At 43.0% G+C, this 17,344-nt stretch overlaps 1 protein-coding gene across 10 annotated transcripts in view; it reads left to right on the forward strand.

Moving 5' to 3' along the window:
• The window catches only part of EYA3 (EYA transcriptional coactivator and phosphatase 3), a 42,475-nt gene that overhangs the window by 7,281 nt on the left and 17,850 nt on the right, over positions 1–17,344 (forward strand). For 6 of the 10 annotated variants that reach the window (XM_077189450.1, XM_077189453.1, XM_054648453.2 and 3 more), the window contains 6 exons: positions 4,011–4,108; positions 6,062–6,105; positions 8,053–8,135; positions 10,728–10,794; positions 11,627–11,769; positions 16,335–16,472. In XM_077189450.1, coding sequence (XP_077045565.1) covers positions 4,076–4,108; positions 6,062–6,105; positions 8,053–8,135; positions 10,728–10,794; positions 11,627–11,769; positions 16,335–16,472 — 508 coding nt within the window. In that variant the 5' untranslated portion in view covers positions 4,011–4,075. Of the gene's footprint in view, positions 1–2,099; positions 2,226–4,010; positions 4,109–6,061; positions 6,106–8,052; positions 8,136–10,727; positions 10,795–11,626; positions 11,770–16,334; positions 16,473–17,344 lie in introns of those variants that run through there. The other 4 variants (XM_077189454.1, XM_054648454.2, XM_054648455.2 and 1 more) reach the window with 4 other exon arrangements.

The raw sequence follows: 17,344 nt of genomic DNA on the forward strand, positions 1-17,344 counted from the left end.
CAGCAGATCATTTAATGGCTTCTTGCACACTTGCTTCCATTTTGTACTGTTTTTCTCATTCACAAACCCAGTGGCCCACAGAAGCATTCTTACCTCCTGAATCTTTGATACCTCTGCTGTTGTGTTCACTTAGGGTTTAAAAATGTTCTGTAGTAATGTGTAAAAAAATAATAAAGCTTACCTGAGTGCAGTTAACTTGAGTTTAATACGAGTTAAAATCTGATTTTGAGATTTGATGTGCAAAAACCCCCCCAAACAACCAAAAACCCCAACAAAAAAATCAGCCTTGTGTATTTTCAGTTTTTAAAAATCATCTTTGTTGCTGGTGAGCTGCTGGCTCAGTGTGCTCCTCTGAGGCAGCTCAGGCTAAGCAGGTTCAAGATGCTGGGTTTGATTTTTGGGGAAGCCAAGCTCTGGGTGGTTCAGGGCTCTCATACTGGGTGAGGAGGGGTTTGGAGCACCTGGAGGGGTCTGGGGCCCTGGGCCATGCACCCACCAAGGGCTGGGGGCAGCTGGGGGTTAGCTGTGCTGGAGAGGGCAGGAGCAGCTGCTGCCTGCATCCTGCTGGTGGTTTCAGCCTTGGAGCTACCAGCAGCTTCCCTCAGCCTCTCAGTGCAGGAGGAGAGAGGCAGGGAGAGGTTCCTGCCATGCCATGATCCAAGGACTTTCTGTGCCCAGCCCCAGGAAAATCTGTGCCTGCTGTGTGTGAGACCCTGGTGACCCTGGGTGGGTGGTACAGGTGAAAAGGCTCTTGGATATTTATCACTGTCCTGTCTCTGCTTCATCAAAGTTGAACATCAAGTAGATGCTAAAATTTTGGTTTCATTTACCATGGCTGTGGCTGAAAAGGGACATCCTGCTGCTCTGCTTGCATGTTTTTCCTGACCCTCATCCTGCTGGCTCCCCTGGAACAGGGCTCTGCAGGGCCAGAGCTGATCTTTCTGTCATCACCTTAGCAGAAAGACTCTGCTTGGGTCTCTCTGGTTTTTCTTTTCTTTCTCTTTCTTTTCCCTTGGCAGATCCTACATCCAGACTGCTGTTGACCCTCACAAGCCTCTGGAGGCCAGGAAGGAGGGAGTGAGAGGCAGGCAGGAGTGGGGTGCAGGAGGCTGGGAGAGGCAGGAGCTCTCCCTTTTTTCCCTTCCTGTTATTTAACACTGCTGGGGTGTGGGAAAGCTGCTGGTGCTGGCCCTGGCTGGGGAGGATGTGGGAGGATGCCCTCACCCCTTGCTCTCAGATGTGGAGCTCAGTGCCTCCATTTCCCCCAAGTGCTTGGTCTGTGCCACCACAGCACACCTGGAGTGGGAGGTGTCATCCTCTGCCCCTGCTGCTGTTTCTGCAGGTACAGAGAAGGCATCCTTCATCCTTCATCCTTCATCCTTCATCCTCCATCCTTCATCCTTCATCCTCCATCCTCCATCCTCCATCCTGCATCCTGCATCCATCATCCTTCATCCTTCATCCTTCATCCATCATCCATCATCCATCATCCATCATCCTTCATCCTCCATCCTCCATCCTCCATCCTGCATCCATCATCCTTCATCCTTCATCCTTCATCCTTCATCCTTCATCCTCCATCCTCCATCCATCATCCTTCATCCATCATCCATCATCCTTCATCCTCCATCCTCCATCCTCCATCCTCCATCCTCCATCCTTCATCCTTCATCCTTCATCCTCCATCCTCCATCCTCCATCCTCCATCCTTCATCCTCCATCCTCCATCCTCCATCCATCATCCTTCATCCTTCATCCTTCATCCTTCATCCTTCATCCTCCATCCTCCATCCTCCATCTTTCATCCTCCATCCATCATCCTTCATCCTTCATCCTTCATCCATCATCCTTCATCCTCCATCCTCCATCCTCCATCCTCCATCCATCATCCTTCATCCTTCATCCTTCATCCTTCATCCATCCTAGGCCAAGTTTCACTTGGAATTCTCACTTCTGTTCTCACTTCTCACTTGAAGTTCTGCCTTCTGAGCACTTTCTCTCCATTTGCTTTGGTTCAATCATCTGTTTCCAAGTGCTACAAGATACCCCAGCTTATTTGGAAAGAGTTGTTTTCTTCACACATGTAAGATATTCCAGTGGGACTCTGAGAATCTTTTTGTCTTTGTAATTATTTAAATCCTTCTGAAAACCAAAATTAAAGAACTGCTCACAGCTTTGAAGCAAAGCATGGCATGGGAAGTTACTGCTGTGTGGATCAGTGGAATGTAAGATATTTTTCCATACTGAAGAGTTTCGTTTGGGATTCTTCTATGTAATTACACAGCAAAACAGTGTTAAATAACAGAAGTGAAGGATGAGGGACAGGAATGAATTTCAAATCTTCTTGCTCTTGGCCATTGTATTTTGTACTTCTTTGTATAATCTCTGAGTGGCAGAGTTTCTCTTCAGTCCTAATTTTTCTGTTATTTCTACAAAAAAATAAATAAGATTTACATTTAAAATAAAACTGGTTGAAACTGGTGGAGGAAAAACTGCAAAGGTGACAATAGTGCTTTGTATTGTAGACTTGTGTGTTGTGAATAGGGTCATTTCCAAAGAACCTGAATTATGGAAAAAAACTAATTGTGAATTCGAGTTCAGGCAATAAGGGTAAGTAGCTTTGATTAGGAGTGGCAGCCTTGCAAAATCCTCAGACCCTCAATGAAACCTTATCCTGCCACATCCAATACACCCTGGCACGTAAGACCTGCCCTCAAATGAAGGAGAAACCTTTTGTGTTTTCTTGGTTAATTTGGAATTATTGCGGGCTGCGGAGCATCCCCGAGGCTGGCACGTGGGGCCGGGCTGTGGGCAGGCTGCACGTGCTGCCAGGGTAAGTAGGTCTGGCAGGAACCAGGCAGGGGACACAGCCATGGTTTTCAGGACACCAGAAAGTTGTTTTTGTAAACCAGTCCAGTCACTTTGTGCGGGGATAATCCCGTGGTTTGGAGGTGCCTGAAGACTCCGGGCAGGGTGGGGAAATAGAAGGTCCCAGAGGAAGGAGTGGTGTGTAAAAAAGCCACTTTCACATTACTGCAGACACTTAGAGCTGGACTTTGTGGCTGTGGAGGCAGGAATAGGTTGTACCTCAGCACAGAAAGTCTCTGGATTTTGTTTCTCCAACCCACCAAGAGTTTTTCAGTATTTCTTCTGATTTCTGCAGTCCCCTGAAGTTTTGCTGTGTGGGTGTGGGGCAGAGGAGGCAGCTCAGGGAAAGCTGCTCTGAAGAGGTTGGGGTTGGTTTTAATAAAGTGGCTCCAGAATGAGCTGCAGAAAGAACAAAAGCACAGATCATAGTGCTCGTGCACATCAGGTGGGCAGAGGGGGAAGCCAGCAGATCACAGGCCTTTCTCTTTTGCCCAGCAAATTGCAAAAGTTAATCAGGTTGTGAAAATGTTACGCAAAATTTCTTTTTCATGATTTTAAGTCCTTGGAAAGCAGCAGCTTTTTGATGTAGTATATAAGATCTCTCCGCTAAATGCTTCCAAAATAAAAATTCTTTTATAAAATTTCATCAAACTTCTCTTTTTGAAAGGTACATTTGAAATAATGAACTTGCTTTGTGAATTTGGTGGGGAACAGCACTGTGTGTAAATGCATTTAGGTGTACAGTTTTGTCCTGATTTTTTTTTATTGTTATATAAATGTTCTAAATTAAAACAGGTTAGATTGAATCATGCTGTTTACTGACCTAGTAGACCAGATTTGATCATTTAAACTGTCTTTAAAATCATGGTGCACGTGTCTTGATTAGTGTGTTAGCTTCTGCAGTCAACGTGGTCCGAGCAAATGATGTAGAAATGTACCATGTGCATGAAAAATCTGTATCTTCAAAGCTTAAAGCTAAATCCCTTGTTTATGAACTCTTTCCATATATGAATTTTGTATTTTATTTGGGAGATGGCCACACGAGTTTTAGGGGAGGAGTATATAACAATTAATATTCTCTGATAGCCTACATGATAAGCCCCCAAAAAGTACATAAAGCCATGAACACCTTTTTTTAACAGGGCTTGAAGACTGCTGAGGAACACACGATTTGAATCACTTAAGCATTAAAATAATAGTAATACCCATGGAAGAGCCACAAGACTTACCCGAGCAACCAGTAAGTACATTTTAAAAAGGCTGAAAATGAAAATCTAAAACAAATTAGTGATCTCACAGTTTTGGTATACAGGTTTTTTTAACTAATATTGGAAAAGAAGGCTTATACTTAGTGTATTTATCCAGAGGGCAAAAAGCATTTTGTTGTTCGTAAAATTTAATTTACTATAATTTATAAAAAGCATTTTGTTGTTCGTAAAATTTAATTTACTATAATTTACAAAAAGCATTTTGTTGTTCGTAAAATGTGCTGTACATTTAATTTACTATAATTGTACAGGCAGTAGTAAGAAAGGAGTAGTTATAAGTTCTTGAACTTTATGATGTTTCTATGCAAAATGATTACTCAGAAAACCAGACTTATCTCAAGCCTGTTGCAGAGAAAATAAAATTCACTATTTTAGGGAGAAATTCAGCATGCTGGGTATTACAGAGTGTAGAGTCTTTAATTCTTCTTATGCTTGAGATCTTGGAAAGATCCTGTGATTCATTGTTTCCACAAGTGGAAGGCATTTTTAAATGACTGATGTAGCATTGGGTTGGGGTAGGGAAGCATGTCTGAAGGGTAAAGTTGCTACATGTACGTGAAATATTTGCAATAATGTTTGCATTATCAATAACTGATATTAACACAGCATGGAAGTGTTGGTAGAGAATTATCCATACAGTATGAAATTAATTAAATTGTGTATCTAAAACATAATAGCATAGGAATGAAGCAGAAATGTTTGTATTAATGTTCTGTTCCCAAAATAAACCTGGCACAAACTCCACAAGAAATTGCCAAGTTACAATGGGAGTGATGCTTGTAATCTTGGATACCTTGTCAAATGCACACAGAAACAGAATAATGTGCTTGAGGGCACTTTGGGTGTGCTGTAATTGAAAAGATTTTGATGCCTTTTTAATGTGAGAATTTAATATTCTTCAGTTAAACTAGTTAGAAAATACATTGTAATGTCATTTATGCAATTTTATGATTTAAGAACAAAATCAAATGAAATGGAAATGTAAAATTATTCAGAACTTGGATTTCTACAAGTTGCAGATGATGGGCTTGAGTAATATCCACAAAATGTGAAACTAAGCAGCAAAACCATATAGTTTGTACTCCACCTATTTGAAGAGTTTAAAAATGAATTCCCTGTACTTAAAAAGGAAATCTCTCTGAATACATCCTAATATAATGAAAACTGTCTTTATTCTTTAGAGCATGAGAGATAGGGTACAGCTGATTTTCAGTGGTGTGTCCTTTAAGCAGATTCTGCTGTAATATTCAGCTAAAGATTTCCTTGGTAATTTCTTTTAAGAATACCAGTGATAGCAGTCAGTCATTCTGTGGCAGAGTATGAGACTGAATGGATCATAATGAGTGAGGCAGTCATGGCATTTTCTTGCAGGAGAAGCTCACCCTGGCATCCTTCTGAGAGTTTCACAGTAATGTTTGTACCTTGCAGAAACCAAATTTGTGTTCAAGCCAGTGCTGTCAGTGGTGTAATACCCTGTACAGGAACAGGATCCAGCTGGCACCTACAAAATGAGAAAAAGTGCTGTATTGGTTTTAGTCAGGAGTCAAAACTCCTAATTTATTACAGAAAAAGCATTCATGTTCCTATCTTAAAATATAGGGGGGAAAGAGCTAAGTTTGTGCTGAATCCATGCAAAATAAGATTTTCTTCAAATTTATGACTGTTTTATTCAATTTCCACAAAATTGTCCTTACCAGCCATTTTTGTGGCTTTCTATCTCAGCACCTGTTACTAATGTAACTAACATGACAATTCTGCTATACCAGATCCAGTGTTAGCCCTTGTTTTCCAATTAGGAAAAAACTTGGTTTGAGATGAAGAGCCCATGGTTACACCAGTGACTTCTGGAGTGCAGGACATGCAGCCACCATTGTGAACCCTCCAGCTTGTGTTAGTTGTAGCTCTGAACATTTTTGTCTTTGCAGGTGAAAAAAGCCAAGATGCAAGAATCCAGAGACCAGAGCCTGAGGTATGGGATTTTAACTTTGATTTTAGTGTAGAACAGTTCTTTATGGTCTTTTACAATTATAAAGCTTTCATTTTAGAAATTTGCCTCTTGATTTATTTTTTACAGAGCTATGGAAAATAAAGTTGTATTTGGATTTGGTATAATTTTGATTAAGTTCCCAATAAAAAGTAATTAACTAGCTTTGTGGTATAAAGCTTTTATAAAAGTGGCCACAAAAAGAATGGCATCATCACACCTATCTTTCACAGAATGAGACTGAAATAACATGCATTTAATTTGGTGAGACTCAGGATATTTTAATAATATCTATACTACTGTTCTTAGTGAAACTCTGTGGGTAACTGCTATGAGAAATGAAACTCTTGAATTGGTAGCTTCTCCTATTTAAAGCTATTGGGTGATACTATTTTTATCCTCAGTAGATGCTTTTTGATCATGATTGTATTTAGGAATTAACTATTATCATTACTACTTGGAATAGCTGTATTAGGATTTATTCTGCTTCTCTGAGTAGCAGCAAACTCAGTGAGGAAAGTTTTCTTTTTGGAGTCTCTGCCATTCCAATAAGAGCAAGGAGGAAACACCATTTCTGCAGGAGTGGTCATGTTCTATATTCTCAAAATTAGAATTTTGATCTAATCACACAAGCTCCCTTTCTGGCCCATCCAAGTCAGAGAAATCAGATCTTAGGGAGGGTTTTTCCCTCTCTTGGGCAGAGAGGTCTGAGCATGTTGAGGGGCTCTCCCTTCTCCCTCTGTGTCACCCTGCTTCAGCACAACCACACCTTCCCTATGGGCACAGGGAGCTCAAGATTTGAGTATAAACATCCTTGGATTTTAAAATTGTGGACATCCAGTATTTAAAAACAGAAGAGAGGGGTGGGATAAAGTTGCATTTCTAACTTGATTAAATATTCTGTTTAAATATTCTTGCTCTGTTTTGATAAGGCTATACATGAATTTAAGTTTAACCAATGGATTAATTTAAAAGAATTTATTGGACCTGTTTCTCCCTTTTCTCTGCACTGCAGGAGGGGAAGGAGGGAGAAAAAAATCAGTTTAGTTGGGTTCAGAAAGCAGGGATGGGTGGGGAAAGGTGTTGCAAGGTTTGGGTTTATTTCTCATACAGCCTCCTGCTCCCTGTGTAGTTCAGCTCAGACACCTTTAGGCTCTTCCTGAGGATTTAATTTGCTCATCCAACACAAAACTGTGCAGTTGTTTTTTGTTGGGATGCTGAATGGAGTCAGGTGATGGAGGGAGGCAGAGAGCACCATGCTTGGTGCACACCTGAGCTACAAGGTGCAGTTCCTTTGGCTCCTTCACCTTGAGAAACTGCAGTTTCAAAATATCAGAACAGCACAGAGATGGCTCAAAACTTCATGAAAAGCTGTGTTGCAGAACTAGCAATAATAAAACTAAAGCCTGGAAGGCAATAATCAAGGACAAAACAGTTTCATTTAGAAATTACCTGTACTTCCTACTCTGTACATGAACAAAGCAACATCAGCGTGGAACTGAAACAATGTGGGACAAATCCAGAATAATTTAAGCAGAGAAGTGACCCCCAGTGCAAGGATGTTTCAGCACTGCTCCTCAGGGACAAATGCAGCACTGAGGCCATGCCCATGGCAGGGAGCCTGTGGCAGCAGGGTCACACAGCACTGCTGGCAGCACTTCCTTGGCTGCTGAGGTGTTTCTCACAGAAGCCACCCCTGAAGCCCCCCCTCTACCAAACCCTGGCCACTCAAACCCCATAGAGTTTGATGTCTAATTCCAGGTGCAGATCTCTCTTTCAGAATCTCTTCCTGAAATAGCAAAGAGCACACAGGGCTAGGTTTTGTGAGGAGTTAGTGTGCCTTGGTCAGAAGGGTTGAACCCAGGGGCTATGATGGCCAAGGATGTTAATTTAAGAGTTCATAATGCTAATACTGAACCTTTGTTGTCCTAGCAGTCATGTGAGCAGCACAGAAGTCAGTGATCAGAAAACTGAATCTTCAAACCTTGGTTCAAACCTTCCCATGTCCAGTGAGAGTGAGTACCTGGAGTTCTCCCATTGTCCTTCCCCATGTCTTTCCCTGGTACCATGCACATCAACCACAAGCTTTGTCTCCTCCTTGTAATCCTTAGCCTGCTCTCACTATCAGTTGTAAAGTGAACATTTACTGTAGTGTTTACAAAGTGTTAATGCCTGATGGTAAGGAAATATCTGTTTCTAACAAATATTTTTCTGTCACTGCCCCTCAGCTGGCTGTTGGGTGCTTTTGAGTGCTGCTGTGTCTTATCTGCCTTAGACATGATTCTTCTTGAGGATTGAGTTAATATCAGTTTGTAATGCCTATTGTAAACATGTTTTATAAATCATTATCTCTACACAGCTGCTTGGGTCCTTTGTAGCAATATGCCATACACTTCATCTTAGACTCTGAATTGTATTGAATGTCTGCAGAAAGCTCTCAGGGAATAAACAGAGAGGAAACAGGCAGGGAATACAAAGATTGCATACCAAGTGAAAAGTGGAGTGTGTCCTTTCTCTTGAAAAAAGAGGGCTGGAAGTTATTAGGAAAGTCAGATTCCTTTGACTGCCAATACATATTTTGAAGTGTAAGTCAGCTCACCTTAGCTGAAAGTGTGTAAGGTGTGACTTCCCACTGTAATTGATTCAATCATTGCTATTTTAATCCATCCTGTGGTGTTGCAGGAGTTAGGAGAAATTTCATCCTGCAAAACCTGACTGGATAAGCCATTTACAAATCCTAGAAACTGCATGCAGTGTTATTGTGGGACTTTTTGCTTTTTTACACCATTGCCTAATTCTTTGTATGCAGTTTTATAAATACAAGTTCTAGAAATATCATTACTACATAACTATTCAGATGAATATTGACTTTCTTAAAAAAACCCTACAAATTCCCACAAACATGTGGGAACTGACAAGTGTTAGAGGAAAGCCTTTAGGTCCAAAAGTTCCCAGTTTGTGTTTCCTGTTGTATCCTTGAGCTACGTGGGCTTCACACTGTGAGCAAAGGCAAACACTGAGGAGCAGAGGAAGGTGATTCATGGACCATTTGGAGGTTCAGTACATCTGGTTAATGGTTTGTACTTCTCAGCTGCTGGTGTTCAGATCACACAAAGAGGAGGTTTTTGATTTTGAGGTGGCAGAATGCACATTGGGGTCAGAGCTGCCTGTGGCAGTGTCTTGCTTTCCTCAGTGTAACTCAGGAGAGTTTACCAGGTGGTCATACAAGAGCAATAATGCAGGTCCAGTATGGAAATCCCAACTTTTTGAGCACATTATTGGCATTTGGATCAAATACCAAGGCAGAGGATGCTGTTATCCATAACCCTATTTTGGAGGCTGTTAATTGAGTCACTCCAGAGGGAGAGGGAAAATGTGGTCTCTTGTAATGGTAGGTGTGGGGTCCCTGGGGATACACAGCCTGAATTACCTCCTGGGCAAGCCTGGGTGCTTTGCTTTCAGAGGGGAATCAGCTGGATCCACAGCAGTGCAGCTGTGTTTGCTGAGGGTTTGGCCATGGTGCTTGTAGATCTGAGCTGTGCAGATACAGTCACAGCCCTTGCTGCACTGTGGTGCTGCCATGTGCCAGAGAGGCTGCAAGGGCCAAATTCTGTGCTGGGCTCCTGCCAGAGAGGCTGCACAGGACCAAATTCTGGGCTGGGCTCCTGCCAGAGAGGCTGCACAGGACCAAATTCTGGGCTGGGCTCCTTCCAGAGAGGCTACAGGGGCCAAATTCTGTGCTGGGCTCCTGCCCATTGTTGCTTTCCTGATGGACAGCTGAGTATTTAATCAGCTGATGTGAATCCAAGGGGTGTTTAAGGCTCTGGGATGAAGCCATAGGAGCCCAGACCCCATCTCCAGCCCAGCCTGGAGTGCTCTAATAGAGTTCTCTCACACAAAGTGTAGCAGAGCCATGGGCTGTGCTGACTGAGAAGATTTGAAACATTTCCTCTCTGGATTGCCAGCTGAGCCACTCTGTCTTACCAGCTTCAGAGTGCAATTGCTGTGGATTTATTGAAGCAGAAAAATCTGGTTAAATGTAACTGCCAGCTTATTTAGAGGCATCTCTGAGCCTTGTGCACTGCAGCTGTGCTTCCCTGGATATTTGTGATTAAGTTCATTGAGCTGGAGCTGTTCCTTTTTGCAGGAAAACTCTTTGCTGGAGCCATGCATGGACAGAGCACCTAGGGGATGAGGAAAGCTTGGCAAAACAGGTGTTTGGTCTCTGCTCCAGGACACAGAAATGTTACACTTGGTGCAGATGAAGCCCCTTTGGCAAATGTGCAGGGTTTTGGGGAGGGCTGAAATCAAAGGTTTTTTATGACAGTTGCAAAAAATGATGGTACCAGCTGATAAAGAGAAAGAGTTCTGTTTCACAGGGAGGAATAGTGTGACTGACTGATCTACCTGCTGTGAGCTGGCAAAATATTTTGTGCCAGTTTAACAGTGTGCTTTTGAGAATTTGCTTTGAAACAGCTATTCAGGGCACTAAAACTCTTTGTAAAATACTGTGTGTTGACTAAAATGTACCATGAGTATTGATATTTGTCTTTATTTGTTGGGTTTTGAAAGCACCTCTGTAATTACACAAATTTATTTTTTTTCAGTTATGACATGCACTGATTATATCCCAAGGTCATCAAATGATTATACCTCACAAATGTATTCTGCAAAGTAAGTCAAGAAATTGTTACTGAGTTCTGTAACTATTATTTCTCTCTGAAGTAATTGTTTTGTATCTTCATGCATTTCTCCAGTGCAGTAAATCCCACTATTGGCAGCAGTTACTCATTGCTGATGACACTGTACTTAACAGAATTTACCCTTTAGCTTTAGTGACTGTTGTTTTATAAATGATAAATGAAAGCCCCACAAAGATAAATGAAGCCCTTCAAGTAATTAACATGATAGTCTTGGTGAATAATGCACCTGAAATTTGTCAAATAAACAAATTGAACATAAATAAATACAAGGGGAATATAAGATTTTCTCATCATTCAGTGTGTTTAGGGATCTTTGTATTTTTTCCTGTTGGAGCAGGATAGGCTTTAACCCCTGCTGTTTGTTTCTGTGTAGTTTCTGTGTGTGTGTCCCTGGTTCTTACAGGTACTGCTGGACTACAGCAGCTGCAGGCTCTGGTGTGGTCAGGGATGATTAGTGGGACTGACCACTCATGCCTGTTGGAATGGGGATGTGTCTCACCCTGCCCTCCCAGCCTGGATCTGGCTCTGTGGAGGAGGGATTTTCCCTGCTGCCACTGCAGGCAGCACCTGTAAACTCAAGAGCCTGCTTTGGGGAGCACAAGAAGCTTATTACACTAAGAGGAATTGTCAGTCTGAGTAGTTTCTCCTTTCTGGAGCAATTATTGAATGTGTCTTTGGGTTTGAATGTGTCTTTTGGTTTGAATGTGTCTTTTGGTTTGAATGTGTCTTTTGGTCTTATTGAAGGCTGAAAGCTGCACAATGTAAACAGTTCTTGCTGACTTTTGTTCTCTCTTTTCCCCAAGGCCATATGCACATATCCTCTCTGTACCAGTATCAGAAACAATGAGCCCTTACCCTGCTCAGCCTCAGTACCAAGCACTACAGCAGTCCCAGCCCTACACCATCTACCCCCAGACCACCCAGACCTATGGACTACCTCCTTTTGGTAAAAAGTGACTCTTCAAAGATTTCTCTGTGCCTGCAATTACTGTTTTATGTCTCAGTAAAAAGCCAATGTTAAGCATAACCACTCATGTTGGAGAGAAGGGTTTGTAGGAGAGCACATAGCTTAAACTGTAGATGGGCACTGATCTCTTGATGGGGCTTCAACTTAAAAAATAAGATTTTTTACAAAGCTGTTACTTTGGATCTCCCCATGAAGTTTGCCATATGATTCTTGGTTTGGGATCATCATTGTCTCTAGTTGTGGTATAGCTGTGTTTGTGCAGTTTCCTTCTTAGTGAAATGACACAACACTCCATACTACAACTCCTTTCTCCCTTCTCCTTTCTCCCTTCTCCCTTCTCCCTTCTCCCTTCTCCCTTCCTTCTCCCTTCCTTCTCCCTTCCTTCTCCCTTCCTTCTCCCTTCCTTCTCCCTTCCTTCTCCCTTCTCCCTTCCTTCTCCCTTCTCCCTTCTCCCTTCCTTCTCCCTTCCTTCTCCCTTCCTTCTCCCTTCCTTCTCCCTTCCTTCTCCCTTCCTTCTCCCTTCCTTCTCCCTTCCTTCTCCCTTCCTTCTCCCTTCCTTCTCCCTTCCTTCTCCCTTCCTTCTCCCTTCCTTCTCCCTTCTCCCTTCTCCCTTCTCCCTTCTCCCTTCTCCCTTCTCCCTTCTCCCTTCTCCCTTCTCCCTTCTCCCTTCTCCCTTCTCCCTTCTCCCTTCTCCCTTCTCCCTTCTCCCTTCCTCCTTCTCCCTTCTCCCTTCTCCCTTCTCCCTTCTCCCTTCTCCCTTCTCCCTTCTCCCTTCTCCTTTCCCCTTCCCCCTTTCCTTGTTGTTATCCACAATTATGACATTTTTATTTCATCTTTCACCAAATGAGAGCTCATGCTAAAATGTCTCCAAGTTTACTAAGCAAATCATTTCCTTAATTTGCTCTAATAACCGAGCCCTTTTAGTAGCTATTCCAGTCTCTGCAAATGCAGCTCCCAAAACCAGGAAGGGAGCAGAGGCTGTTTTATCCCTTAGCAGGGAACATCACAGCACCATGCAGGGAGCTGGGAGAGCACCCTGGCTGCCTGTGGCAGTGCTGGAGTCACCACCCCTTGCAGAGGACCTGGTGGTGCTGGATTTATGCTTGGACTTGTTGATCCTAAAGGTCTTTTCCAACTTTTACCATTCTGTGATTCTAAATATATGTCTCAGGGGCTTGTGGTTGAACAGCCATAGGCACTGAGCCTCTTGCAGATTTATCTGTAATGCTAAAATCTTGGTACCTTGATGTGTGTAAACATGAATTTTTTTCTAGTTAAAGAATGAGATGTCTTTGAATAACAACAGCTACATTTCTGGCTTTTGTTAGCTGCTGACAGAACATGGGCTTTTGTAAAGGTTACAAAACAATTGATTTGTCATTATGTATTTGAAAGATGGTGTAGGAAGGATAATAAATCCAGACTTGGCATTGTTAAACACAAGTTAAATTGCTAATACTGTAATTACTAATGGTTGCTGGAACATACTCCTCCTCACTGGGTACCTGCACTTTGGTTTCAGTGCCTTGTTGCACTGGTTTTTGCTGTATCTGAGCAGTGCCTGATGGTTTCCTTTGCTTCATTTATTTGGTGTTTTTTGATAGTGTATTGTGCATGGTGCACTGGGGCTGCTTCCTGTGCTGTTGTTTGTTTTAATGTGTCACATGCTGGTGTTTTTAAAGGCAAATATTTGTAAATACGTGGAGTGCTCCAGTGAAGTTGTTTAAAACAGTGGTTTAGACTTCTACAGTTTTGGAAGGAGGGAGGGAAGGTGTAGGGGTTTTGTTGGAGTATTGTGGGTGTGATGTTTTGTTGGTTGCAGTAGTGGTGGCTGTATCTGGGGGCAGTGTTCACTTTTTAAAGGCAGAGGTTCTGGAGTGCAGGGGTACTCAGCTCCTTCAATATCATAGTCTAAATGTAACACTAGAAATTCTTCTGAAGACCAGGAAGGAGATCTGCATTTTCTGTTGACTTCAAAAGGAGCTTTCCTCTGTAAAATATCCAAAATGTCATCACTTACTGAAATGTCTGGTGTTGATTTGGCGGTCTCTTGTTAAACACCTGAATTTTTAGTGTGAAATCAAGTGTTAGGAAGGTGTTAAAAGTCATTTCCAGTAATGGAAATCATAGTGGAGTGGTATCTGCTGAGTCATGCTGAGAAGATGGACCTTGCACAGTTTGATGCAGAGGTAGAAGGTAGAGGATTGAACATGCACACTGCAGAGGGAATTCTGGAAATTGCTTCTGCTCACAAAATCTCCAGTGAGCAGGTGAGGGCCAACAACTTGGTTTTACCAGCACCAGAGGGCTTTTACAGAGGTTGCTGTGTCTTTCTACCTTGTATTTGTTTCTATGCCAGAAAGAAAGCACCATGGCTTCTCTAACTGGGACAAACCAGCATGAAATTCAGGCAAGCTGACAAACACCAGCATAGTCTGGAGGTGGCTGAAGCCAGGATGCTCCTTCTAGAGAAGGGATGACCTATGCTCTTGGTGATTTGTCACCTCTCTTGGTGTTCAGTGCATTGTTCTGCATGGGATGCCCTTGTGGTCTAGAGAGATTTTATTTAAGAGTGGTGACATCCAGGCTGCATAGCTGTGAGCTGGTATTAGAAGCACCATGGATGTGATGGTTTACTTTAACTCAAGAAAAACCTGCAAGTGCTGGGATGTCCTGTGTGGGGCCTTTCCATGTCTGCAGGTGTGTGCTGGGACATTCTGTGGCATACAGTGCTGCCACTGGACATGGAAGAGTCTCATTCCTCCTCTCACAGCTTCTCCTCCAGCATCCTTGAGGCTGTGCCAGCTTATCCTGCTGTCCTGCAGGACATTTGCCACCAGCCCAGGAGTGTGCCTGGGTATAGAAAGTATAAAGGGCATGTCTGTAACAGCCAGACAGGGAAGGCAGGGGCTGAAAGATGCTTTAGGACATGACCTGAATCACCCAGCCAGCACTGCCAGCACCTCTGTGTGTGTCTGACCTGGCTGGTCATTGTCCCACAGCATCCAGGGTGGGGTTGTGTTTCACTCTCAGGTTCTTTGGCACTTCTGCATGTCCTGTGAGCATCACACTGTGCTGCTGACTGCTCCTTGTCCCTCTGTCTTGTGCCCTAAGGAGCTTCTGGTTCCTGTCCCCTGTGAGAACTGCTCAGCCATTTGGAGATGGTGGCTCTCCCTTTCCAGGCTAAACAAACACAGCTACTCCTACTCTCCTTGGAGGATCTTTTTCACATATGTTTTGTTCTGGAGTTTCTGCAGTGTGTCTACAGTCTTTCTTAAATCAGCCTTTCCTTTTTGTTTGCTAATTATTGAGGTTCTGGAGGCTTGAAACCTTAACAAAGACACAACTTGAGAGTCAGAGTCAAACCCTGGGGTGACTGGGCAGAGGGGAGTGATTTAAGTTGACTGATAGGTGTCAGTTTGAGATCAGATATGTAAAGAAATCAAAGGGCCATTGCAGAATTTAATTCTGACAAAGCTGCAGCATTGAGTGGCTGCTCATGTGCAGCTTTATGGAGTCTCCCATGTCATTTAGGTAAGAAACCTAGAGCTCCCAGCCCATGGCTCAGTCCTGCTGCAGTGGGTGAAGGGCTGCAGGGGCTTCTGCAGCCTTGGTACTGATCTCAGGCTGTTTCAAAAGGAGGGTGCTCTTTCTGATGGCCCTGAACTCTGTCTAGCTCCAAATGTCCTTTGTCCCTCTGCTTTGCACACTCCTGCTTGTTTGTAAGTAGATCCTCTCAAAATATTTCTGCTTCCTAACCAGGGCCAGGGAGAGCTGTCTTTAACTTTGGCTGTAGATTTGGAGACACTCAAATGAAAGCCTGAAGAGCCCTGAGGAGTGAGGCCTGAGCTGAGCTGCCTCAGTTGGACACTGTTGGCACCCATCAGTGCAGAGACCTCACCCTAACACAGCACCCAAGCTGAGCCACGTGCTTGCTGTGCCCTGTACACATAATTACAGTCACTCTGCTCTCTGTGCTGTGCCCAGGGTTCTTACAAAGGCATTCCAAAACAACAGGAAGTCTGGAAGAAACATTCAGATTTTAAATTATTTTTTTAGCTCTATGTTTGTTGTTGTCAGTCTAGGAAAATTACTGACTTGTGGCTTGGTTTAAAATATTCATCCCAAAGCCCAGTGAAGGAGTGGAAGTGTTAAGCTTGGCCTTCATAGATCCCAGCTTTGGCCTCACTGTGTAGCAGCTGATGTCACTTGCAGTGCTGTGCAGCTCAGCCCAAAGTCACAGCCATTGCAGGTCCTTTATCTGCATGGGCACTGAATCTCAGTGACCACAAACAGATTTTACTTAAAAGCTTTGCAAATTAATCTTCTTGGTGCTTTTAATTTTCTCTTTTTCAGCCATTTTGTCACCAGCTCTAATCCCTGCACAGCCTGACAGTCAGTGCTTACTATTGCCAAAATTAAACATTTTCCATGTGTCATTTGTTACTTGCTTTTGTGATGAGCAAAAATCTTCATCTGAGGAAGGAGCATGCTGTTTGGTCCTGGCATATTTGTTTGTAACTGGTCCAATTTATCTGATTCAGGTGCACTGTGGCCAGGTATGAAACCTGAAAGTGGTTTAATTCAGACTCCATCTACAAGTCAGCACAGTGTTCTTACCTGCACTACAGGGTTAACCACAAGCCAGCCCAGCCCAGCACATTATTCTTATTCCATTGAAGGTAACTTGGCATGGTTTTTATCTGCATCTCTCTCCACCTAACTGAGTCCAGATACCAAACTAGAGAGGCTTGCACGCTTGTCCTTGGTTTGTGCATGCTTCTTCATGCTCTGCCTCTTTTCTCCTTGTGCCTGTGTGTTTGTGGGGTTGTGTTTGCCTCCCCCTGTGTGTGCACCAGGCTGGCTTGTTGGTGCCATGCTGCTGGGCTGAACAGGGTGAAGAGCAAATGGGAAGGGGAAAGAGGCTCCATGTTGTGTTCCTGCATGCTTTATTGGGAGTGCTCTTGCATTTCTCTTTGTGGTCTTTAGATTGATGTCAGGAAATATGCTGACTGTGCAGTGAGATTTTTAAATATTTGTTTTTAATTCCTTCTGGAGGTAGATGGCTCTTGAATGTCACAGACACAGGTTGGTAGATCTGCTAGGAAGTGAATTTCTCAGTACAGAATTACCATTAAAATATTATAATTGCTGGAAGTGCCACATCTAAGAAGGCAGGTGCTGAATTTCACCAGTTTCCACAACAGTGAATGTGCCAGATATCTGAAAAATGAAATATTGTTGCTTATGGCACATATGTGCAAATTGATACCTTTTCTTTAGGCTGGAATTTGTCATTTAGGTTTTGGTGACAAATGGTGAAAATTTGTCTCTTTCTCTGGAAATTTTATAAAGCATTTCAGGAATTTGTAATCTATGCCTTGTGGAGTATTTTCACAAAATAATTCAGGGACTTGAGGAAATTTTTAGTTCAGCTTCCTACTCAAAGAGTAGTTGATACAGAATTCAGAACCAGATTGCTCAGAGCTTTATCTAGTTACATCTCCAAAACCTCCAAGGACAGAAATTTTGCCACTTCCAGAACCTGACTGTC

Source organism: Agelaius phoeniceus, chromosome 22 (genome assembly GCF_051311805.1).
Source record: "Agelaius phoeniceus isolate bAgePho1 chromosome 22, bAgePho1.hap1, whole genome shotgun sequence".
Classification (NCBI taxonomy): domain Eukaryota; kingdom Metazoa; phylum Chordata; class Aves; order Passeriformes; family Icteridae; genus Agelaius; species Agelaius phoeniceus.